Genomic DNA, 25614 nt, shown 5'->3' with positions numbered 1-25614 from the left:
GTGGCTAGCATTTGGTCCTTCACAGACTTTGCCCTTTCTTTGCTTCGGAGAGAGAATGCATAAGACAGAGGGAAGAGGATGAGGCTGACGCCCATCCCCAACCAACCTTGGCACCCACCGTGGTGGCCATCCTTGCAAGCAAATCTGCTTGCCACTGGGCCTAGCTTAACAGTCCTATTTACCCACCGCCAGACGGAGGTCCCTCATTTTAGGCAAACAGACAAGAGCCTTGTCCGGAGCTGCCGCTCCCTGACAGCTCGTTTACGTGGGATCTACATGGGCTCATTTCACGCCTGGATGCACAAGGCTTCCTGACTGGCTGGGCCTCTCCTCATGCCTTTGTAGAGACAAAGGAGGGTGCTCAATCCACTCAAAGTCCCTTCTACAGGCTCATCGGGATATCCTGAGCATTCCCACAGGGATGAAGAAGGCTGCTGAGGTATGGAGAAGGAAGACGGTTCTAGTCAAAGATCTGGGTTCCTCAAATGCCTAAAAGCCCAGAGTCCCAACCATTTTCACTACCTTTCCCACCCTGGGAAGACTGAGTTGGCCGAGAAGAAAAAAGTGGGATAATCATGAGTTCTAGGTTGGTCCAAGTGGACAGGAAATGCTGTAGGTGAAGGTCATCCCAGTCTTAAGGAGTCTTCCATAGCTTGGCTGATTCATAGAAACTGCCCCAAATTGGCCATGCACCCCTCTCTAGCAGTTACTACTCCAACAGAAAAGCTCCTAAGAAACTCCAAAGGTCCCTGCAGAGAGGGCTGGAGAGATGGATCAGTGGTTAAAAGCAATGGCTGTTCTTCCAGGACCCAGGTTCAATTCTCAGCACCCACACCATGGCTCATTATTATCTGTAACTCTACTTTCAGGGGACCCAATACCCACTTATAGTCTGCATGCACCAGGCATGCACATGGTACATAGACATACATGTAGGCAAAACACCCATATACATAAAACACATATAAGTTTGGTTTTTCTTTTTTAAAGATTTATTATTTATACAGTATCTTGCCTGCATGTGTGCCTGCCTGCCACAAGAAGGCACCGGATCTCATTACAGATGGTCATAAGCCACCATGTGGTTGCTGGGAGTTGAACTCAGGACCTTTGGAAGAGCATACGGTGCTCTTAACCTCTGATCTATATCTCCAGCCCTATAATTTGTTTTTTCTTTTTCTTTCTTAAGATTTATTTAATGTATACAGTGCTCTACCTGCATGTACACTTGCAGGCCAGAAGAGGGCATCAGATCACAGTATAGATGGTTGTGAGCCACCATGTGGTTGCTGGGAATTGAACTCAGGACCTCTGGAAGAGCAGCCAGTGCTCTTAACCTCTGAGCCATCTCTCCAGCCCTATTACTTGGTTTTTCAAGACACAGTTTCTCTATGTAGCCCTGGCTGTCCTGGAACTTGCTCTGTTGACCAGGCCAGCCTGGAACTCTGCCCTCCGAGTGCTACGATTAAAGGAGTACACCACCACTGCCTGACAAAATACTAAGTTGTTAATGGGACAGAGAAAACCAGAAGGAAGGTCATTGGTGGAACATCTCGGCTTCTTTCTGAGCTGTCAGGTATTATCCCCACATACACCATATAGCCACTGTCCCTTAGTCCTGGCCTCCGTCCACTGCGTAGCCTCCTCATGCCCTCCCATTTCTCACCGGCCTCTGCTCTAGCCCCTTCTCTCTCCAACAGGAGATGTTCAAGACAGAGACAGACTGGTATGCAGCCTCCTCTCTCCCAGTCCCCTCTCCTTTCCTAGCAGCCTGGCCAAGAGCAAACAACCATTCCTTGGTCTTGTCCTGGCACCACCAGCCTCCCGCACACGTCCTCTTATTACCATACCCTAGTGGTCTTCATTGGTCAGTTTTGCCTCTCAGATGGGCCGCTCTGAATGACCCTGGCCAGGCCTCCCAGGGGAAGCAAAGACTCCGAGAAGGTAAGTGGTTCAAATATGTGTGGGAGGGGAGGGGCTGCAGGCTCAAGGTTTGATGTTTAAAGCCCTTATTCCTGCCCCTCTCTAGCTGAGGTCCTGCCTGTCAGCAGGATCACTAGGGAAAACTGAGACAGTGGTGTTCACACAGGCAGGAGGTATCAAGTGCCAAAAGGGAGTCCTGCTCAGCACTGCAGGCATGCAAGACAGGAAACAGGCACAGGTAAATAAATAGCTTGTTTATTAGTAATATGTTACATTATTAAAGTGCATTGAGAAGAGATAAGAGGCGGAAGCTGGAAGGGGCCCCCCTGCCCCAGGCCCCGCCCCAGATGCAGCTGGAGAAGGGTCAGCTCTCAGCTGAAATCCATGGACTGGGGGCAGGGAGGCCCACTTGGAGGGCTCGGCCTGGGCCATCTCCACGGGAATTTTCACAGTTTAGCCTAAGTTAGGACATGTCCTGAGCTGAAGGTGGGAGGCTAGGAGCATGGAAGCACAGCCCCTGGGGAAGGGGGCTGAGGGGAAGGGAGGGGACTCCCCCTGCCCCCCAACCCCCAATGCCAAGGGCAGAGTCCTGTAACCTCCCCCTGTGGACCCGGCTCCTCCTTCAAAATGACCGTGGCCAATTTACCCTTAGGGCTCAGTTTTCTTCTTCGCTCTCCCCTGTCTCCCTCACCCGCCCCTCCCATAACCACCCCACAATGGAGGCTCATGCCCTCAGACTGGGTTCCCAGGGCAGAGCCAGCTCATGCCACACTCTTCAAACCCATGCCTGTCCCTGGACTCTGATCCCATCCCAGGGAGCCCCAGCCTGGGATCAGTCCCACCCACCCCTCTCCCAGCCCCTCCCTCGACCCGCCCCCCCCAGCATGTAATTTTGGTATTTCATACAGATGCAGTCAGAAGTAGCTATACATGAAATGAGCCTAACATAAAAATAGAGCTTTTTCCGCCCTTCCGTCCGGGAAAGCAAACATCCTTCAATAAACATGCAAGGCGCTATCCGGTGGGACCCGGGCTGTGAGGGAGGTGCAGAGGAGCAGCCGGGACCTGCAGGGACACCCAGCAGTGGAGCAGGAAAAGGAAGCTCAACCCCTAGGTCCAGAGATGGGGTCCCAGCTCCCCTTCCCAAAGCCCCACTGCCAGGCCGCGGGGCTCTCAGGCCAGGCGCATCACCTCGCGAAGTCAAGTGTGAGGAGATTTCAAAAAAAAAAAAAAAAAAAAAAAAAAATTCTCGAGAAGATACAGTCTTGAGTCGCTAGTGGCATGGCCCAGCTTCACAGTCGGTGCCTTCATTTTGTAGTCCCTCACTGTCGCCACCCCACCTGGGTCCCAGCAGCCGCCTGCGGCTGGACATCTCCAGGCCCTTTGTCCCCCACTGGATTATTCAGTTCCCCTGGAAGAACCAGTGGACAGGAAGCTCCCGGGCCGGCCGGCTGGGTGTGACATGTTTCTAGTACTCCTGGGCTACAGAGACCTGGGGTGCACCCAGCTCCTAGAAGCCCTAGTGAACCAGCAGGCCAAGTATGAGTGTGGGCAGGACCACCAGCCAGGAGGTGGCCAGGATGCGGGCACGACCCATTAGCTGTTCCGCTAGGGCTCTGTCCTCAGGCAGCAGCTCCCAGTGCTGAGCCTCACGGAGGTAGGAGCCCTCTTGGGCCTCGCACCGGTAGTGGCCATACTGACGGGCTGTGAGGTTCTCGATGAACAGGATACAGCTAGGGCTTTGGTGGCCTGGCTCACAGCTCTGTTCCACATTCTCCTCGTGGCGCCATAAATAGGTGGCATGGCGGGACTCCATGGGGCAGGTCAGGTAGTATCGAGAATTCCGGGCCAGGGAAACCTTCTGCACTGGGGCCTCATCTGAGAAAGAAAGAGGCAGGCATGAGGAGGGAGCAAGGGCACCTTGGGAGCCTCTGTGTTGCCTCCAGATGAGGCTTCTGGAGCAAAGCTTCTAAAGGAACATGGTAGAGAGGGGGTGTGAAGCCTGGCTTTTTCCCCCCCTTGTATTCTCCCACATTCCTAGCCCTCTCAAAAGCACCCTACATCATGAGAGTTCCCTCAGCAGGGTATGGTCCAGGGGCCTCAGGTCAAATCCATGCCTTCTGCAGAGCAAGGTAACTGAGGCATAGCTGTGCTTCCTTCATCCGCCTGGGGCCCCGGGGCCAGGGCTGAATGAGATACCTGGTTTTGGGTTGGGACACTCTTTGTGTGGCTCAGCTGGATTAATAGACTGCAGCACTGATCTGGAAGTAGGACGGGCAAACATCAGCAGGTGGGAGGCTGCAGCCCAGCACCCCACCGATCCCCACAGGACCCCCAGAAAGAGCCTCCAGCAGCCCTTCAGGGGCTCCTCATTCTTAGGTCTGCCCTCCCTCGGGCCAAAGGGGTTTATCTGATGTACCGTTGGGCGCTGTAGATAGACACGCAGTGGTCCTGGTCCCAGCCGCAGTAAGGATCTCGGGACATGAGGCAGCCATGGCAGCCTCCACTGTAGACCTCACACATGTCCAGGGGTACCTGGCTCACTTCCCACTGGGAGCTCACATAGAGCTTCCGCTGGATGGAAAGAGAGCAAGACTGGGTCAGGCCAGAGCCCTCCACTGAGTTCTCAACCCTTGAAGAAGGGATCCTGTCGCCTTGGAGGTCCTAGAGAGGGCATGCAAACCACAAACAAAGTCGCCCTCTCCTCTGGCCGCTGTCTGGGTGGTCCCAGGAGTGCAGAGTAGGGTGGGGAGAGCTCACCCGGTCAGCATCCAGGGATATGGCCTGGATGGCAGCTGCACGGTGGAAAGGCTGGATCTCCATGATGTTGAAGACAAAGCTGTGTTCCTGGTCCCCCGATTCCACCACTTTGTGAACAGTGCCCTTGTCTGTGGGTAGTGAGCAGAGGGGAGGGGGAGGGGAGGCGAGTCAATAGACACAAGCCCACCTCAGACAGACAGCCTTCTTCAGGGCTGCCAGGAAAAGACACTGGGTGGGGAGGATTCAGGAGTCATGGCTCAGGCGAGTGTCACAGGACTGCGGTAGGGTAGGAGGAGGACAGCTGACTGAGACGGAACAGAGAGCCCAAGGGCAGCCTGGAAGTTTCCAAGGCTGATCCCAAAAGGCCAACTCCTCAACGAGTGGCCCCAATATGCCAAAGGCTTATAGGCAGCTGCAAAATTAAAAAGCAAGCCTCACACATTGCCTTGGTTACCCCCTTCCCTCCTCTGCCCTTTGAGGTAGGCGTTATCTCCCTTACTTTGCAGATAAGGCAGGGAGGTGCAGAAAAGCTACGCAGTTTGCTCAAGGTCACACAGATGGTGAACAGCAGGGAACAAATTGGAACTCAGACAGGTCAGAAACCCACCTCTGCTATTTTTTTTTTTTTTTTAAACAACTTGCCTGCATCCTAGGTACCTAGGGGATATATTGTTTTTAATTGTTTATTTTAGGAATCATTTTAGGTTTTCAGAAAAGTGGCAGTGATAATAGTGTAGAGAGTCCCTGTCTAGCCTTCTCCCAGTTTCCCCATCTAACAAATCTTACATAACCAGAGTAAATTTGTCACAACTAAGCAACTGACACCAGTGTGTTCCTATTCACTCAACTAAGACTTCATTTGGGTTTCTCGGGTTTTTCCACTGATGTCCTTCTTTTGTTCCCGGAGCCAATCCTGGATTCCACGTGGCACGTAGTCTTAAGGGATATTTTAATTTCTGTAAAATCTTAGATCTGAAAAGAACCTTAGATTCCACATGAGGACTCTCAAGGTCACATAACCAGACTGTCTGCTACAGCAGCTCTCTCTCCACTGGCACCTGTTGGGGACGAATGGGTATCCTAACCCTGGTCCTGCTAATCCCACCTCAACTGCTGTCCCAGTTTCTAGAATAGCCTTTCACGTCTCTCCTTCCATCTCCATTTCCCAGGGCATCCTCTGCCCCAAAAAAGCAGTCAGGTGACGCCTACCTAAGACAGTTCCTCTAGGCTCAGTATTCCGACCCATAGGCTTTGAGACGCAGTCAAAGACTACTTGGACCTTGGATCCCAACACAGCCCCTGCCCTCATCCCAGACACACAGACACAGATACAAACAAACAGACCCATAGCCAGTCCCCACTGTGAGAGCTTCCCCATTCTCTGTTGAGAACCTAGAAAATTCTTTGTCTTCATCTGGCCCCAATATTTCTAAATGCTGCAGGCTCTAAACTGGTGTTTCTCCCGTGGGCCACAGCAAAGCTAAGAGACTTCCTCCGGAATCCCTGAGTGTGCTTGTAGCCCAGACGTGTGGGAAGGGAGTAGCAGGGCTCCCTGTCCTGCATTGTGAGACCTCCCTTCCCTTGTCCCCAGTGTCCTGTGGGAAACTCCTCTCCTTGAGTTTTCCAGGGTCCAAACAATGACCCTAGGACTCTAGCTTCCAACCAGGCCAACATGGCCAAGGAAGGCCCAAAATGAAGCAGCAACAGGAAGCCGCGAGGGAGAACGAACAATTGAGGGATAGGGCCTGGGCCCTGATGTATGGTCCCAGAGGCATAGGGTCCTTTCAAGTTTCCAGGAAGGCCTCTGGCCAGGCCCACAGTGGTCGCCAAGGCTATTTCCAGGACATCACCCCCTCTGTGACTGAGACTCGAGATGAGGAGGTAGACACAAACCGAGCTCAGGGGTACAAAGGCTTTCTACAATGCAGGGGCATCTCTAGGGCATTCACTCTGCCTCATCAGGGAAGCCCCTCCAGTAAAGAAAAGGGAGAGGCTGTCTCAGGCCTCCAGGAGACTTTACCATTTGCAATTCCCTCTTTACATGGAATCAAATTCTTTGCACCCTACCAACTTTTCAAGTGCTTTCTCTCACCTGCATAAGCCTAAAGTCTAATGAAAGGACCACAGTTCTTATTCTGCATGGCAGAGGCTCCAGGAGGCCCACTGACACACACTCTCTCTCTCTCTCTCTCTCCTCTCTCTCTCTCTCTCTCTCTCTCACACACACACACACACACACACACACACACACACACACACACACACACACCTATATCTTCTCCATTGAGTGAGACATCTGGACCAAAGCTCCACCTGGTTTTGCCCACTCACTGCATTTCTGCCTCGAGTTCTGGTGCATGCACTTCTCTCAATTTAGGATACTTTTCTTTTTCCGTCTGCCTCACCTCCTCCAGGAAGTCCCGCCTCCCCTACCTGAGCTTCCACAGCTCCACATACTAACCCCTGACAGCTCTGTCCACTCAATTCTCCATCTACACCCAAAGGCCCAAGAGAACATCACCTACATGGTTCTTTTGTTTTGTTTTGTTTTTCGAGTCAGGGTTTCTCTGTGCAGCCTTGGCTGTCCTGGACTCACTTTGTAGGCCAAGCTGGCCTCGAACTCACAGCGATCCGCCTGCCTCTGTCTCCCAAGTGCTGGGATTAAAGGTGTGTGCCACCATGCCCGGCTTGCCCTTGCCTCTTGAGTAGTGAGATTAAAGGCATGAGCCAGCATACCTGGCTCATATCTATTTTTTACACAGTTAAGTCGGGGAGTTCTGGGATAGCCCATTACCTGTGGTTAGGTAAAGCACATGGAAGGTCTCTCCATTGCTGGCTTGCATGCGGTGGACGACCACTTTCTGGTAATGGTACTTAGAGTGGAACAATGGTGTCTTCAGCGGCCCCATGGGCTCTACCCTCTGTGCCACCTCTGGGTGACTATCAGCTACCTGGAAGGTTTCCGTGGGTATGGGTTGCTTTTTGGGGAGGCACTGGGAAAGAGAATAAGAGTAAGTCAGCGGTGACTGGAAGGCTTAAAGCAAAAGTTCTGAAACAAAGACCCCAGGAAAGGCTGGGGTCTGGGCCATGGCTGGTCAATGGCTCACCATGCCAGGTCGAGGGTTGGGGAGGCCCATGTGGTAGCCCTTGAGTGAGGAGGTACGGAAGACTTTGTCAATGTCACCAAGCGAGTACACGCAGACAGCTGAGTAGTTCCTGCAGGGATATACAAAGCACCTCAGTAGGGGGCCAGGGATGCACCCACCTCCACTCACCCTGGCCAGCCCCATGCCAAACAGGGCACAAGCACAGCCCTCTGCCTGCAAGCTCAGCAGGCTAGAATATAGCTGGCGCGGGGACCAGTGCCTAGCATATCAAACAAGGTTGAAACAGGGGAGGAACAGAGGGGGGGAGGTTAGATCAATTAAGTTCTCTCCACTAAAACCACAATCTTGGGTGCTGTTACAGCATCACTGAGTTAAGAGGCCACCTGTTCTACCCGACCAAAAGAAAGAGGAACCCTGTCATGGGCTGAGTCATTCTCTGGCCCCTCCAGTCACAGGCTGCAGCGTGCGAAGCCTTAGGGGGCCCCCCACCCGACCTTCATGTGGCTCCACGCACACACCCATGCACACACGCAAGCACTGACACTGTTGGAACAGGGTCTTTCTCCACCCCCAACATTTGTCTGCTTTGTTTTCAATCAATGAAAGTGATTAAGAGTGTGAATTATCAGGCAGTGTTTGAGCAGGTGTGATAGCACCCAGCACCCCAGGAGAGGCTTCTCAGCCTTTCCCAGGCCTAAATATCAGCTTTGGGCACACCTATGGCAGGACACGTAGGCAGAAATGTGCACAGGCCCAAGATACACATCACGTGTATAGAGGCAAATTCACAACAGTACATGCATCACGTTGCCAGCCACTGCTGCCGCCACCCCACACACCTAGTTAACAACTCAAGCATTGTATATGCAGTCTCTGCTAACGTCATAACTAGTCCTCACCAGGGGTTGGAGAAAACACCATAGACCCTGGTGTCCCTCCACTGGCCACTGGGGTCAGGGAGCAGGAAGACATCCTGCAGCCGATTGAAGTTCCTGTTAGTGGCTGCGTCACTGCACACCAGCATGGCTTTCAGGAAGGTGTTCCACTTGGAGACAGACAACGAACTCTCACCACCCTGGTCTCCCTGGAATGGCAGAAGGCAGAAGAAGCCCCTCAGCACCTGCCTGAGCTGCTTGACACACCAGAGGCACCTGCTGCCGGGCATGCCAGCACCCAGGCTACTGAGGAGCAGGGCAGGTAATGGTCGGGGCTGAAATCTGTGGAGACTCACGCAAGCTTTCAGGTAGCCTGGTCTGGCCACACTGGGGCCCTGCAGATGAACATTCTGGGCCCACCATAGCAGACAGGATCAGACAGACACTCATGTCCTACTTTCACCTATGCACACTGTACACAAACACACAATATAGCAAATCCACACAAATGCAACCCAGGTAAATACACAGGTACTTATGTACTCACATGGTTGCACGACTAATATGCACACAAGCAAAACTACATTTACTCACAGGCACATGATAGCCTGTGCGTACACATTCCCACAGTTTCATGCACACACACACACACACACACACACACACACACGCACTCCTATTGCCACACTCTCACTCACCCAGCCACCCCTCACATATCTGGCTCACCCTGCACAACTGGGCCACTCGGGACACATTGAGAGGAGCCTCGGGGTTCTTGTCAGGATTGTCCTCCCGGAAGAAGTAGTAGATCTTATCATCATAGGCTTGGTCTTGGTGCACCATGGTGGCCTTGATGAACTGTGGGTCTGCCAGGAACAATGGTGATAGGGTTTGAGGCCAGAAACCTGTGTGAGGTACCCATTCAACCTTGCACACTTCTCCCAAAATTTACATATACATACATACATACATACATACATACATACATACATACATACATACACACACACACTCAGAACAGCACTTAAGCCCCATGGGGCCCTCAGCTCTAAAGCAATACCCCACACCTGTTATGTCCTCCTCTACAAAGATGTCATGGGCCCAAGAGCAATGACTTCATGCCTGGGGATTGCAGGAAAGTCCCTGGAGTGCCCATGTCACTTCTCCCTAATCAACAGAGCCTTAATGAGGAAGATGGGGCCATCTGCCCCACATGGACTCATGAGAAAGATGAACTTCGGCTCTCTGGGCCTCATGCTTGGTCTCAGCTTCCTCCGTGTTTGTTCCCAAAGTAATTCAGACCCATCTGGCCTCCACTCTTTTCCTCTGCGATCCGTCCTCTCTCACAACTCAAAACGCCTCCATGCTGACTATTCAGGTTTGTGCCTTTCAGGAAGTCTTCCTGGGATATGTCAGGAGACTATCTGCCACCTTGGGCATTCACACCCCTTGGTTCACCCTCAACCCAACCAGAATCGGACTCACTCTGCATGACAGTATCGCTTGTATACAGTTCGCTCTCGCCCCGGATACGGCGGAACCGAGGGATCTTCCCATTGTACTCCTGCTTCCGGATTGTAGAGTACACTTCATCCCCTGGGATGGGAGGGGGAGCGTGTGGGTAAGAACAGTAACTTCTATAAATCCTTCCCCAGGCTTGGGCTGACGACCCTCCTACCCCAAGCCTGGTGCAGCAGCACCCTCCCAGGGCCCCTGCTGCAATGCTGTTCTACCTTCAAACAGAACCAGGGAGTTCTCATCCGGGCTAAAGGGGGCATAGCCTTTCATCTCACCAAGCGACACCACCACACTGTCATTCACCTGGAAGAGATCAGAGGTGCAGATGGCCACATGACCACCAGCCATGGCACCTTATGGTGGGTGGGTGGGTGGGGGTAAGGGAGCAGTTTCCCGGGGCCAGGAAACTATTCTCCTAGAGATTCTGCTCAGGGTGATGCTGGTCTCCTGGCCATAAGGGGCTGACATCTACCCAGGAAATGGGGACATATTCAGGTACATGGGAAGGGTTCTCACCAATTTCCAGCAGCTGGGCTTCCGGGCATTGGTGCCACAGACCAGCAACCCATTACCCTGCCTTTCTAGAAGAGTGATGTAATTCTCGCAGTCCTGTGTGGGGAAGGAGAGAGTTGGGTGTGTGGAGAGTCCCTGACAGGCCCAGCAGACACTAAGACCCTCCCTCCGTCTTAGGAAAGAAAACTTCCAAAAGGGCTGAGCACAGACAGAAGCCACCCAGGGCAGGGCAGCTGACTCTATCCCCCAGTGAGCAAGGCCTATGTCTCCCCCTCTGACTAGGAGCCTTCAGGCTGGTCCAAACCTCCCCCAATAAGTCTGGAGACCATAGTGCAAAGCCATGCCCCCTCTCTTCCCTGACTCCGGGATCTTCTTCCTCTTCCCCAAGGGGCCCCTCCCTTCTCTACGGTCCCTCCGTCCACTCACCTGTTTGTCCTGGCAGGACCCCTTTGTGGAGCCAATGTTCACCTGGAGGAGGGAGAGAAGCATTAATCCTTCTTCCAGAGGTGAAACAGCCCTGAAATGCTGCCCACACAGCCTCAGGGCAAACTCTGGACGAGACTATTATTCTCATCTTCCATAGAAGTAATTGGGCCTTGCAGAGGGTAAGCAGATTTCCCAAGGTCACATAGGCTCTCTGTCTGGTACCAGGAGCAGAGCCTAGCAATCGCAAAAGGCACGTTCTGGGTTCTGGGATCCAGCGTCCTAACCTGGCTCCCCCACATCAGCACTACCTGCCTGGATATGTGTGTTAGCTCCCAGTTTTTCTCCTCATAGCCTGACTCCCTTACACCAATGTGGACTACCCGAGGAAGCCTCCCCCAGGAAGCGTGTATGAGGTTACAGAGGTAAAAGAACATGTGCAGAAAGATGGGCCAGTCCCTCACACTCCCAAAGGCTCTTCACTAGGACCAGAGGACAGGGAAGAGGAAAAGCAAAGGGGAGGGCAGAGGCCCAAGCTCACCGTGCGCACAGAGGCGTTCTTGCCCTCGGGGAAGTTGAAGCGGTAGACCTTGCCACGTCCGCCCACCCACACAGAGAAGCTACCCGGCTCATGGAAGAGCACGGTGTGTGGCTCAGGCTGGCCAAAGTCCACATGGTCCTGCCCTGTGCAGCAGGAAGGAGAAAAACACTCTGAGCAAGAGGACCCTTCAGCTCCCACGGGCATACTAGACCATGCTGGCTAACCAACGCTCCAAGCTCGAGGCGCTGAAGGCTCAGACACAAAGGTCTGGCTTAGGTGGGCCGGAGAAGTAAGGAACGGTTCCTTCTCGGCAATGTGTGTGGTCTCAGAGTAAGGGGCATTTTAGGGACCCTAGGGAAAATAGTCCCCTTTCCCAAACACACACATCCTCCTGAGGGGCTGGGCAGGGATGAGAAGACCATCAGCTCTGTACCGTGCAGGAATCTGCAGTTACCTCCATTTCACTCAGTCTCTCCAGAAGCAGACTGCAGGGCTTCTAAGCGCCCTGCTTAGGGTTCATATCCCTGGGCAACCATTTTACTCACAACTCCAAATCTTCCTTTGAGAAGTTGTCTCCAACCCCCCTGTGGCTTACCCCAGGCCCTTGGTGGGCACCATTTCAGAGCTGAAACAAGTCCTAACATCCGCTCCTTCCTATCAAGGAACAGACAACCCAAGTACATATGAAAGCAGGTGGGGAGCGGGCCCCAAATCAGCACTCCACTTCTGTCTCCAAAGCTAACCTCTACCCTGGTTTCATCCACCCAGAGGCCAGCTCCTTCCGGGACTCAGGATCAGCAACTATGGGACAGGGGACAGTCACCAAGCACAACCTACGTTTCTGATTGAGTGGAACAGCTGACCAGGGCAGTTTTGCCCAAAAAAGAAACTGTCTGCAGCCACCGCCTCCAGGGAGAAACTGTCTCATCTCTAGTGACATTGTTGAGGTTGTCCTGGTTGCAGGACTAAATTACCAGGATGGGATGGCCTGTGGCTATGCCCTCAGCAATCAGCCACAGCCACTGTCCCCTCGCCTCTCATTAGCCTGGGCCTTGCCCCGGAACCTAGGCTGACCACTGTTTTTTTCAGCTGCAGCAAACTTTGGGACAGCCAGTTTGGCAGTGACACCCAAACAGGACATGACCCAGTCCAGGCAAAAAGAAACCTGCCAGTTCCTCAAGGGCTGCCCTAAATCCTTCTCGCTGTTACTTAAGCCATTCCTACCGATCCTGCATCCATGAGAGGCAAGGAACAGCAAGAGCATACAGTGTCCAATTTACTCCCTCATTCCCTTTCCTAAACACACATTTCTCCACAGCCAAGTGACCCCAGGCAGACAGTGGGAGTAACTCAACTTCTGCATCTCTGCAGTGGTCTGGCTCGCTATGTAGAGGAGGAGACCGAGGCCCTCTGGGGGACAAGCCTGGCCCAAGGTCACACCAGCAAGCTGGACACATTTGTTTCATCCAGACAGTATCAGTTCTCAAGAACATTCCTGGAGATGCGAGCCTGGCTGGCTAGAATGAAGTGCTGAGTGGGCTGCCCCTCTGACTGACCTGGCTCTCCTGGGGCACATCAAAAATAGCCTGACCCAGCAGTGGGGGTGGGAAGGGGAGGTCAGGCACCCTACCTCTCATGCCTTCTACCCCAACGCTGCCTCTCATTAGATGGACAGGACAGGGGCTGAGAGTCCAGCTCTATGCTCCTTTCTAGGTAGAGGGGTTTAATGGTGGCAGGTTGTGAGCACTGTCCTCTAGCTCTCTTCCAGCTGGGATAAAACTTTAAAGCAGGCAGGCGACACTGGGTCTTTCTGACTCATGAGCTCTTCTCCTATTACCCATAGCCTAAGCAGCAACCTGAGCAGTGAGTCCATGTCCAGGTTCCAGGAAGTACAGCTTCCCTCTCACTTCCTTAAATATCCAGTCTCTCCAGTCACAGAGCCAGGGAAAGGATGCTGGACTATTGAGACCCACGGCCCCAAAGCCAAGGAAAAGAAGCACTCACAGGCTGTGCGGGCCACTTTCACCAGTCTCCTTAGCTCCCAAGCACCTGTATCAAGGTCATATCCCCAGGCCTCAGAGGAGGGGCAGGCAAGGCTAAGGGACAAATCAACTTAAAGGGGGGGAAAAGGCACCTGAGGGGACCATGGAGGGAGCTTTTGTCTGGAGGTAGCCGGACTATCGAAGAGCAGTCCTGAAAAGAGTCAAGTCTGAGTGGGGAGGAACCAAGGACAAAGTCTGAGGGGGACACTTGGCTCTCCTCAGAAGTATAGGTATGAGGAACCCACACCACAGAAAGCTCACTAAGCAGATGGTCCCAGGAGGGAGCCCCGGGCTGCTCCCAGAAAACCCTCAGAAGCTAGGAAGGGCAGGGGAGGGTGCCAGCAGCTGAATAGGCAATAGATACAACCAGGGCAGAGCTCCCTTGATCTGCAAGCCTGTTCCCCCCCAAAAGCCTGGGCAAGGTCAGCGCGGGGGGAAGGCATGGGCTGGTGGCCCCATTCTGCAGAATAAACAGGAGCTTAGGACCAGCCCTCCCATGACCCTCAGGTTCCTGCCCCTCCCAGATCTGTGCCTGGTGATGTGTTATGAACTAGGGGGAGGAAGGGGATGGCACCAGCTCAGCCCCAGGACAAGACCTTGGCCCATTCTCCACCCCAGCCCCAGCCCAGGCTCCCGCACTGCCCGAGGCCCTCAAAGGGCCTGATTGTGCCCAGGAAGTGTCAGAGCAGCAGTTCCATGAATACATGAAAGAAAGCTTTGTTCAGGTCAGCAGGAGAGGGGGCTGGGGGCGCTGGGCAGGAGGGCTGCCTGGAAGTGAAGGCAGAAGCAAGCCCTAATGGCCAGGATCACCTCAGAGAGAGTTGGACCAGGAGAAGGGATGGATTCAAGGCTTAGGCAGGGGCTGAGCAAACTGGAGTCTACCTTTAAAAGATCTAGGCTAAGTTTTTACTTCCCTAAACACTTTTGTTTTTGCTGTCTTGTGAATCCAAAGAGATGGGGAGGCAGATTTAAAAAAAAAAAAAAAAAAAAAAAAAGCTAGACTGGCCAGGAATGAGGAAAAGAGTGTGAGAGCAGAGGAAACAGCATGAACAAAGAAGGGAAGGCTAACTCTATGGTGCTGAGGCCACAGGCTGCAACCTGACATAGAATTAATGAAAGAGGAATGCAGAAGGTTAAGTCTTAGTGGTGGGGCAAGGGAGGTACAGCTAGCCCAAGGACATACTGACCCACTGCCCATCAGTTTCTTCTACTGCCTGCTACCGAGGAGCAGGGCCGGGGCTAGGACTGTCTCCCATCCTCTGGCAGTCCCTCACCTCCCACCTCCCGGCAACCCCTGCTTCCCTTCCATCCTGTGTGTCTAAAAGGAGCACCGTCTGGCACGGCGTCTCCCCTCTCACTCCCCGGCCTGACGCATGCATTAGTGGCTGACTAAGTGGTAGCTAAAAGCTCCCAGAATAACCAGGGGTTCGGGCAGGGGAGGGGGCTCGGGGCACACAGAGAGGACATGGCCTCAAGGCAAGCTAGGCACAAGAAAGGCCACCCCCATCCCATGTGATTCAGAGCCAAGCATGGCTCTCCTGAGCACAGCAAGAACATCCCTAGGCTGTCCCATACCTAGCTGGTCCACGGTCCCTGAGACCCCCATCTCCTCATAGCATACAGTTTACAAGGCCTAGCCACAGTCCTAGCCAGATATAAGTATTGGGAATATGGACTGGGGGCAGTGGCCCCACGAAGAAACGGCACCCCTGTCAGGGTGCCCACCAGGCCTTGATTCTGTTGGGGGGGGGTAGCTGGAAATGGGGGGTGGGGAATTAGGCTTGATTCCTTTTGGGAGCCACTTTCCCATCACTGTCCCAACAGCCAGCTGTCTATAGGAAGTAGGGATGTTTTCTTTGGGAAACCAGTAGGTTTTCTCAAAGCAGGCCTGCCTAACGAAGGACCTGGCCTCCTCTCATTCACTCTGGATCCTGTTGCCATCTGGCCCTGTCCTTCTCTGTAGCCTGGATGCTTGTGAAAGAAGAGAGCAGGCCGGGAAGGGTGGAATAAGGGTTACTGTCTGCCAAAGGAACAACAAGGGCTGGTCCTTGACCCACTGAACCCATCAGGCCTGAATGCTAACCTCCAAAAGCCCTTGGAAAGTGGGCAGGGAATGGCAAGAATGTGGGCATCCCAGTAGGAAATGCCCGAGTCAAGTCGCCAAGGAGCAGAGGCCTGGCCGGCAACAGACTGGGGACCCAGCCATATCCAGCAGGGACCGCCTCCCACACTTGTATGCCATTTTGCATTCACGGGCCCACTCGCAGCCCCGCCTGACCATGCACTGGCCACATGGAGCTATGTAGTTAGCCTGCGGTTTCTCTACCCTTTGGAATCTCGCTGGACACACATCAGGGCGGGTATGCAAACAGCCACCAACCTGGGAGAGGAGAGGGAGGCCACGGCTGTGCCTCCAGCCCAAGGGCAACACCCAAGGTAGGCTCACAGACTTGGGTACCCATCATGCCACTGCATCTCTCCAAAACTACCCTCAGGACTTCTTTGAGAGACTGATGTGAGGAAGACAAAAAACAAAACAACAACAACAACAAAAAAAACACCTGTCTTCTCAAGCTCCCATTTCTCTGCATCACCCTCTTTTTAACCCTCCCTCCCTTACTGCAGAGGTGCAGAGTCACTAACTTTAAAAATGAAGGGAATCTCCCATCCACCTCCCAGGTAGGGCCCTGATCTCCCAGGGGCCTTTAGTAAACCAAAGGCATGACTAATGGAACTATGGCTGCTGCACAGAGTGGTGAAGAGAAACCCCACCCACCAGCGGCAGACACACAGAGGCAGACATTTCATTGGCTCTGTCTCTGATATGGCCATTTCCAAATGGCACCAACCTGGTCCTAGGAGCAGATTCCGGCTACTATCAGGGTCCTGGTAACACCTGTGCAGGGCTGGGTTCTGACAGCCAACAGATAGGTGGCGTGTCAACACAGGTGGCAAGGTCCTACTGTGGTAGTCACCCTCGTGACATCTACTCTCATTATCAGCAAGCCTACCTACGCCCACTGCCAAGATCAGTCACGGGAGGGAGGGGAGGATAGCTCAGGTGTTGATTCAGCCCTGGTTCTAAGAAGCTTTCCACTTCCTTTGGCAGCATCCAGGCTGTTTGTGAGAGCTAGGGCAGGGCCTTCCTTACTTCAGTTGCTTGCCCTTCTGATGCTGGTGGGGATGGGGGCTTGCAGGATGGGTTTTATGACCCACCATTATTCCAGGAACAAACATGAAACATTCGAGATTTAAGTTCAAGGGCCGTTGGCGGAGGGGGGGGGCGGAATGTGAGTCTATGTATGCCGCAGAAGCCAGAGGCAGCTTCCTGAAAGTAGAGCAAGACAGTGAGAGCGGCATCCTCACCCGCCTGCACTGAGCTCATCCAACAAATCCCCACGACCCTGCAAAGAAGACGAGGTGAAGGCCTGCATGCCCATTTTACAGAGAGGAAAATGAAGGCCCTTCCAAACCACCAAGGGCTGAGACCGATCGCCTATGTCACTGTGACCAGAGGATCAGAGGGTTTGGCTGCTGGACAAAGTAGCTGGGACAAAGTTCTGATGAGAAGAAGTACATTTTGGGAGAGCTGAAATGAGCAGGATTCAAGGGCTCAGGTGGAGATGGAAGGCGCAGTTGGAGTCGGGAGGTGGATGTCAGCTCAATCCTAGGAAAGGCAGGAAGCCCAGCGTCTACGCCACACCCTATCTAACTCCTATCCGTTCTTTGGCCCAGCAGGTTCCCAAAGCCCTAAAGGTCAGCTAATGGCTATCTCAAAGCAGAGAACGCACAAAAGTAGAGTCTTCTCTTGGGTTCAGAGCCAGGGCAGCAGTAGCAAGAGGGCAGGAGATGGCTACTTCAGCCCAGTAGGGAGGGGGACAGGTGGAACACTGTGGTGAAACAGAAGGTTCCCAGCCACTGCGTTAGCCTGGACCAGCAGGGGACACAGCGTGAAGGCAGCCAGCCAGCACAACCTGTGAAAGCAGGGTCTGGGGTGCCAGAACTGTGTTCCTGACAATCCAGAGATGCTGCAGGAGGAGGAGGAAAAGGGAAGAGAGGAAGAGGATGGCACCAGGGAGAGCAACCCTAAACCCAGCTCTTCAGAAACGCTGTCCATCTGCCAGGGACTGCCCCAAGTGGTTTTTTTTTTTTTTTTAGCGCTATTAGTTCGGCAAATCACTAAGCTCATAGGATGCCTGGTCTCTTATTATCTCTGTTTAACAGAGAATCTGTGTGAGGCATAGAGAGGCTAAGCAACTTATCCAGAGTCACACAGCTGGGTGTGCGGCAGAGCAGAGGCTGACACTTAGTTAGACTAACCCTGAAACCTGAGTGAATCCTACTGTACTCCGAGGATGGACTTTCAGGGACTTCCTGGGCAGCCCCTTCTATACAGCTGAGGAGACCAAAGCCAAGCTGAGGGAAGCTTGAAGCCCAGGCAAAGGCCACTTGCCATCAAATGCCTGACCTCTACTAGTGACACACCTTGTCTAGTGTGTATGAGTGAGCATGAGTGTGCAGGTGCAGGTGGGGCAGGAATTTAGGGTGCACTGTATCACCTGTACCTTAAATGCTAGCCAGTATGACTAATTGTAAAGATAAGTCTATGGGTTCTCTGTCCCTAATAGGAAGCTGTGGGGCCGGGTATGCATGCCAGCCCTCCTTACTACATACTCCCCCAGGTTCCCAGCCAGCCAGCACTCACCGTCACACTCATCCTCTCTGCCCTGGCTCTAAGCTCAGGAACTCACCACAGCTCCCAGCTGTCCATCCCAGCAGGGGCCAACTCCCCAAAGCAGGGCAGTCAGGGCTCACCTGACTCTGAGCATCCCCTTATGCCTAGCTCCCATCTGCACACACCCAGTGCTCACTGCCCCATCCTTTCTCTGCTGCATGCTGCAGGCTGCATGTGGATCTCACCTGCCCTTGAACATCTGGCTTAAATCCCAACTCCAGGAAGTGTTCCAGGCTGCTCCAGGCCTCACTGCCCTGGCCCGTACTTTCCTGACTGTGTTCCATCCACTACCTGGTACACACACTCTCTCTCCTCTCAGATCACACAGTCTGGTGGGGTTTCACCGGAGATGTGGGGTTGTGAAAGACGTCCCTTCATCCATTGCTAGGGCTAGGCAAGATAGGGTGATTCAGCCAGTAGGAAGGGACAGCCTCCTCTTCAGAGGAGGAGACATCTTAGAAGAGGCCATCTATGGAATGCAGTGCTTATCATAGTGACCTTACTTGCCATGCTAAGCCACGGCAGCGGCTATACCTAATCCTGTGTCCCTACCCGTAGCTCATTCTTTCTCCTCCCAGAGACTGTATTATCTCACACCATTCTTCTATCACAGCCTTGGCTGTGTGATCCTGACTTCCCAGGGGCCCCTTTTCCATCACAGCCATGGGCCCTGCCTCTTAGTCACTAACGGCGCCCTTGGGACAAGCACGGGGCTTCTCCTGCTTTGCCTCTCCCAAGAGCTGGATCCAGGTGTAGGCAGGGGTCAAGGGCTGGCTGCCCTCTACAATGAGGGTCCTCAGGATGCTGGCCCAAAGCCCGGGGTCTTGATTAGAAGCAGAGGTACAGGAGGCTCCGCAGGATCAGCCTAATCCCCAGGCTGCTGTGGTGGTTAAACCCAGATTAGCCTGAGCCATGACACAGAGCAACCTGCCCCCTGAGACCCAAGCTCTGCACCACAAAGGCCAGACGTGAGGTGTACAGAGCGGGTCCAACCAGAGGGTCTAAAGAGAATGTGGTCTTCGTGGGTGTGGACAGGAACTCTCTGGGCTCAGTTAAAAGGGCCAAGGAAGTAACAGGCTTTAGAAGTCCTAGACCCAGAAAAGCGTGAAAGTAGACAGGACACTGGGAAGAAGCAGAGAGCTGGGCTACCAGAAAGCTCAAGGCAGAAAGACACAACCCTGACTCCAGCTCTGCCTATTTTGTCAGTGATCTTGAGCCAGTTCTGCCATCCCTGGGCCTTAGTTTCCCCATCTGGGGCTGGTGTGGTTGGCCCAGCTTCTCTTCTCACACCGAGCTCTGTGCCATCAGGCTGGGTAAGCTGAGGCCATCTCAGAAGGTTCTTCAGTGGAACTGAGAAAGAACTGACACGGAGGAGGAGGAGGGGGTTGAGGAGGAGGAGGGTGGGTAGGGTACAGAGAGAATGCCCTGGGGAACAACGGGTGCCGGGAAGGAAGGAGAGAAGGGGCCATGAAGTAACCACCAGGCTCTGGGGAGGCACCAGCTCTGGCTGTGTGTTCTGGGTAGAATACTCAGTAGAGTGTTCACAGAAGAACGGAGGGACTTTGAGGAGAGCAGAGTACAATCTACACATGAGACAGGGAGCCCTGATGGACGTGGGCGAAAGGGCTTGGAGAACCTTCTCCAGTGGTAGAGCAGCAACTTGGGACCAGGGCTGGCTGAGGAAGGCAGAAGCCTCTGGCCTCTATGAGCCAGGGGCATGGTCCTTTACTTTCTTCTTCCTCTCTGTTTCACTGATGGCTTAGATGGTCATACACCTGGCAGCCACCAGTCTTTCTTGCAAGGCCTAGGCAGATCAAGAGTTCCTCTCTCCTATCCCAGAGGAGGAGAAAGGCTCCTGGGGTGGCCAAAAAAGGAAACTACAAAAAGCAGAAGCCTTTTGGTCCCAAGCTAGCTGCTAGCAGGACGTAGGGAAGTGTGGTCAGGCTCTTATGACACAGCCACACTAAACTGGGTACAAAAGAGGGGTGCAGAATGACTGTGGAAGCCAAGATGTCAGCTGGGAGTCTGGCAGCTGACTCTAGGGTCATCCGTTCTCATGACTGCCCCCTGCAGGCTGAGCCTCACAGCCCACCTGGCCTGGTACTCCTCAAAGAGTGCAGAGAACCTCACATTCGACCCAGAAAGTTATCTACGCTGAACAAGGACCAGGTTCCCGCAATACAGGGCTTGGATACAAGAGGTTTCTTCTGCCGTAGAGAGCATGCAGAGAAAGGGTATGGCAGGCCTCCTGCTGGAAGAATCCTCCTCGCTGCTCATGCAGTGACAAGTGGCCCAGCTCAGATATCATCTCCTTCAAGAAAACTTGCTGAAGCTAGGTATGGAGATGCACATGCCTTTAGTCCCAGCACTAGAGGAAGAGACAGATAGATTTCTGTGAGTTCAAGGCCAGACTAGACTACATAGCAAGTTCCAGGCCAGCCAGGGCTACACAGTGTGAGAGAGAAGTGGCGGGGTGGGGGTGACGGGGGGAGACAGAGAGACAGAGAGACCCCTTCCTGGACCCCTGGCCAAACTTACTCAACATTTGTCAAACAGGTGCTTGGGCTGTCCCTTCCTCAACCAGCCAATTCCTGCCTCTGTCACCTCAGCTTTGCCATCTGATCCCGGAAGCCTGCTGACCAGGTAGACTTCCTCAGCCCCGACGTTGCCCTCTGTGGCAGGTCTTGTCACATACCTCCAGTGCATGCACAGGTTTATCTGCTCAGTCTCCTTAGCTACAAGGACACTAAGTCACTTAGTTTCTCTGCTGGACCCTCAAGTCTAGAACCAGCACAAAACTGGACTCGAAAGGCCCCTGTTGAGTGTGTGTCCAGCCACGAGGTCATAAGCTGGCAAGCCATTCCCTGCAACTGATCCCTGACTTTCAGCCCATGGTAGGAAGGAGAAGAAGGACACAGCACTCAAAGATTCCCCCCAACCGCCTGGGTTTCGGTCACTTGACACCAAGATCTGAACTGGCCACCGCAGTGTCCGCTCTGCCCTCCTTGACCTAAGGAAAAGGGACATCGGAAGCCATCGTGGTCCAGCAATGATTGACAGCACTACTTGCTGTCTACCTACATTCCACCTATTTCTACCCAAGTTGTCAGAGTCAACTTGGATCTGAGCCCCACCCCAACACCTGCTCTCAGAACTGCTCCGCATGGAGCCATCACAGAACTTAACGGAGAGCTTCTAGGGACATCACCAGCAGCTCTTCCAGTCTAGGAAACCCCCTTTCCTCTTGGGGATTGGCCCCCCTTCCCCAGTTCTGCAGAAGGTTCACCTTGAAGGTGATGAATTCATCTAAGTCCCCAAGGGGGCAGGGATTTCCACTGGAAATGCTGATGCTTGGGGAGCCCCAGCTGTGACCTCATCTCCCTGAGGAGGTGACAGCAACCCCCCTAACCCTGGGGAGCAGCCCCTTAATGGCTACCTAGTAGCTCCCAAGTCAACAATAACATCCTGTTTTTAATTGGGCCAGAGGGGGAAGAACCAACTGGGCAGGTAGAGAACAGAGACCGGATTGTTTCCCTTCTGTGGACAGGCTGGCTAACTCGGACACGGGAGTCAGGACAGCCATGGACTTCTTCTCCTCCGACTGTTGGTGGAGCTGGGGAGCAGTACACGGCACACACAAGCATGCCACCCTCTTGCTACACTATGCCCTCACTGGCCATCCACTGTCTCCCACCCCTGCTCGAAGGAAGATCAGAGACACACATTCCCAGGTGCTAGAGATGCTCTGTGGGGACCACCTCCAGTGCTCTTCCTGCTCCGACAACCTCTGAAGAGTCGAAGCTAGGTGCAGAGCTCAGGATAGCCAGGGGTCTGCGATGGAACACCCTTCTCCCTGGCCCTCGATGTCCTGCACCAGACCCTCATCTGATAGCAATGGCAGCCACTCTCTTAACAAGTGCAGTCTGGTACCCTCTCAGGGTCCCTTCCTTTCATCTTTCCCTAAGGCTTGCAGTGAGGGTGGGGGGGTCCAAGCAAAGAAAACAAAGGCATTTCTATACCTACCCCAGTCCCTATCCTGTCTTAACTCAAAACTAAAATCTAAATTGATGGCTTGAAGAGAAACGTATGCAGGGCTACCGCCATCCCTAGTCCAGTCAACCCTCAAGGTTGCTGTGCCCATCCATCCCTAGTAGACAGGGCTCTAGGTCTTTTGCAAAGCCTGAGAGGGTGTCCCCCCCCCTCACTCTATGCCTGGGTTGGCCCTATCCAAACTCCCTTCTACCCGACTGCCATGTGTTACCCCATAGGAGACAAGAGGCAGCTGTCAGCCGGGCACACCATCACCAGCTGGTGGCCCTGGAGGGTGGGTGGGGGGCAGGTGAAAGGCAGGCCATGTCTGGTCAGTGGGGCACCTGGCACTTGTGAAGGAGACTGCAGACTGTCCTTGGACAAGATTGGTGAGTGTCTGGTGGATCCCAGCCAGAGGGGGTCAATAGTACATTACCAGTGTGGTCACAGCAGCGAAGTGCAGGCAAGGGAAGCAGGCACAGGGATGGCCTGGAAGCTTGAAAAGTGGGTAAAAGGGCTGAAAGCAGCTTTAAATAGCCTCAGGGTAAGTCAGGACTAAGTGCCAGGGATGGAAAGGTACGCATTAAGTGCTAACAAGTGGGTGTGCATTAAGAATGTGGTGGGAGGTCAAGGAAGGATTTGGGGGGACAAGCACAATCAAATGAAAGGAGTTTGAAATAGAGGGAGATTCCATAACACTCAGACATAACCATTTGTCTCCTCTGGAGTACTCATGCGCTATGCTGTCCAAGACACAAGGGGAGGGAGGCAAGGTAAAAAGCTGGCAGAGCAGGACAGAGAAAGGCTGAAGTGTATGCAACTGTGGGGTGTGCAGGTGTCCACCATAAATGGGAGGTCCTGAACTCCAGCTAAACTGTTTCTCTTCCACCAGGTACACCGCTGGCTGGGTGGCAGAGTTGGAGACCAGAGCACTTGGTTTACTGTTGGAGAACCATCTAAATCCTCCTCCTCTCCCTAACCCTGGACCAGGAAAGATCCAGGGTCAGATCAGAGCCCCCTCCTGCACAGTGAGTGCCCACACTGCTCAGTGACCTTGGGCAAGTCACATTCTCTCAGCTGCTGCGGCAGTTCGGGCCACTCATTTTATGTGGGCTCTTCTCCCCCCTCTGCTAAGAATACCTGCCCCAGATAATGCTCAGACTTCCGCAATCCCTGAAAACTGCCAAAGCATCAAAGGGTTCCCAGTAGGGACAGATAGGACCAGTAACCCCCAGCCCCCGGCCCCTGGAGTGAGTCCCCCAACACTACTAGGGGAGGGGCTGCAGAGATGCCAAATTTGGGTACAGAGCTGAGTTTGCCTGGGGGCGGGGAGGCATTTGTGTGCAATGCAGGGGAGGGGAGCTCTGTCCCTAGCGGCAGAAAGCCTCCAACCCCAACCTAGCCAGCTTTCTGTCCCACCGTACATGGGTCTAAACTGAGATGCCCCAGGGAAAGACTCGAGTCCCTCAGGTTCTCATATTCACCACAGCCCTAAGGCGGCACACCTCTCCCCAGAAACGCCGCTTGGGGGTCCCAATGGCCTCGCCCCACCCAATGGGCACTGTCCCCCCTCCCTGTGCTAGTGCCGATTTGTGGTGACAACTGCCACGTGCGGGTAAGGGGGGAGCGGCTGGTCCCAGTATTACGGAGACAGCGCCCAGGTGCCTGGGGCCCCTGCACCGCACCTCGTCCCGGATCGCCGCAGGGTGCCCACCCCCTTGCATGGCCCGCGCTCCGGGCCGGGGCGGGGGCGGGGGCAGGCGGCGGGGTCTTTGTTCCCGCAGCCCGAGCGCGGCGGCGGCGGCAATGGGTCCGCGCCCCCTTCACCAACCCAGACTGAGCCCCGCGTGCCAGCAGAGCCCGCAGCTTGCAAGGAGGTGGTCGGGGCGAGGAAGGTGGCCAGGGGAAAGAAGGGTCCTGCACAGTAGACCCCGTGGCGGAGGGCCAAAGAGCCTCGGCGAGGCAGGGGCCCGCAACCTACCCCCCACCCCCCGCGCCCCGGCGCTGCGGCTCCGGCTGCGCCGTTGGACTTGGAGCGCCACTTAGCCGGGCCCGGGCCCCAGCCGCTCGCTCGCATGCTGCAGCGCTCCAACCCACTCCGGCGTGACAGTACGCACACTCACATACACTCACCCGGACCCACACGCTCCCTTCGGGGCCGGCCTGAGACCTACAGAGCTGCGCACACGCACTCTCTCCGGGTGCCGCACACTCCGCACCCGCCCCGCACAGCGTCCGATCCCGCGCCCCGCCGGCCGCGCGGCGCCGCCTACCTTTCCAGACGGCGGAGATGCGGGGTCCGCTCCTCGAGTGGCCTTGGGCGGAGGCGGCGGCCACCCAGAACAGCAGCAGCAGCCGCAGCCGCAGCGGGAGCCCGAACCGAGCCGGCAAGCTGAGGACACGGGCGCGCGGTGCGCTGGGGGCGGCACGTCCGGGAGGAGGAGGCGTCATCCCGCAGCCCCGGAGCGACAGCGGCAAGCAGCCGAGACTGAGCCAGCGCCCGGCCGCAGGCAGAACCTAGCGCCAGGAGGCGGAGTCAAATGCCTGACCCCACCCACCCCTCCCCCTCGCCCCTCGCCCCTCGCAGCCTTTTCTAGCTTTGCTGGTGGCCCCTAGCCTGTGTGGTGACCGCTGCTAGGAGAACCTTCGCCACCCGCTCGCCGGCAACTCCACCGGGAGAACCCAGCTGCAAAGAAGACAGACTTGTGATCTGTCGGGAGGGGCAGGCCCCATCCCTCCTCTGGGCTTCGGTTCCACTTCCCTCGCCCCAGTGGAAGGAAAGGCCTAGGTAAGCGGTAAGGACCTCTCAGCGCAAGGATGAATCTTAACACCGGACAGCCCCGTTGCAGCCTGCTAAGTGGCTTGTAGTCAGAGAGCCTTTCTCAGAGAATGGGCTTGCCGGAGTGGGACCCAGCTCTCTGCTGGAACAAGATGCTCTCCTCTGTGGAGGAGAGAGAAGAGGTCGATGGTGTGTGGGGTGCCCACGATGCCCCACTATTTGCTCTGCCTGAGGGAACACTGGGAATTTTTCATCTTGGCCTGGCTCCCTCCTCTCCCTCTCCTCTCTCCTCCCTTCCCCAGCCAGCAGCCTTCTGGGCCGCCTCCCCCCAGCCAGCTGGTGTATGCTCAGAAAATCCAAACTCATTTC

At 54.6% G+C, this 25614-nt stretch overlaps 1 protein-coding gene across 1 annotated transcript; it reads right to left on the bottom strand.

Moving 5' to 3' along the window:
* Positions 1-3161: 3161 nt before the first annotated feature.
* Sema7a (semaphorin 7A (John Milton Hagen blood group)) lies at positions 3162-24943 on the bottom strand. The gene is made up of 14 exons (XM_051156553.1): positions 24740-24943; positions 11661-11803; positions 11123-11164; positions 10700-10792; positions 10399-10486; positions 10151-10261; positions 9392-9531; positions 8690-8874; positions 7791-7899; positions 7478-7676; positions 4684-4811; positions 4343-4497; positions 4123-4184; positions 3162-3801 (listed from the first exon to the last, which is right to left on the bottom strand). The coding sequence occupies exons 1-14, from the start codon at positions 24915-24917 to the stop codon at positions 3443-3445; spliced, it is 1992 nt and encodes a 663-aa protein (XP_051012510.1). The 5' UTR covers positions 24918-24943; the 3' UTR covers positions 3162-3442.
* Positions 24944-25614: the final 671 nt, after the last annotated feature.

This window comes from Acomys russatus, chromosome 14 (genome assembly GCF_903995435.1).
Source record: "Acomys russatus chromosome 14, mAcoRus1.1, whole genome shotgun sequence".
In the NCBI taxonomy this organism is placed as follows: Eukaryota; Metazoa; Chordata; class Mammalia; order Rodentia; family Muridae; genus Acomys; species Acomys russatus.
The sequence above is the reverse complement of the archived record's forward strand: the minus strand, read 5'-3'. Positions and strand labels throughout refer to the sequence as shown.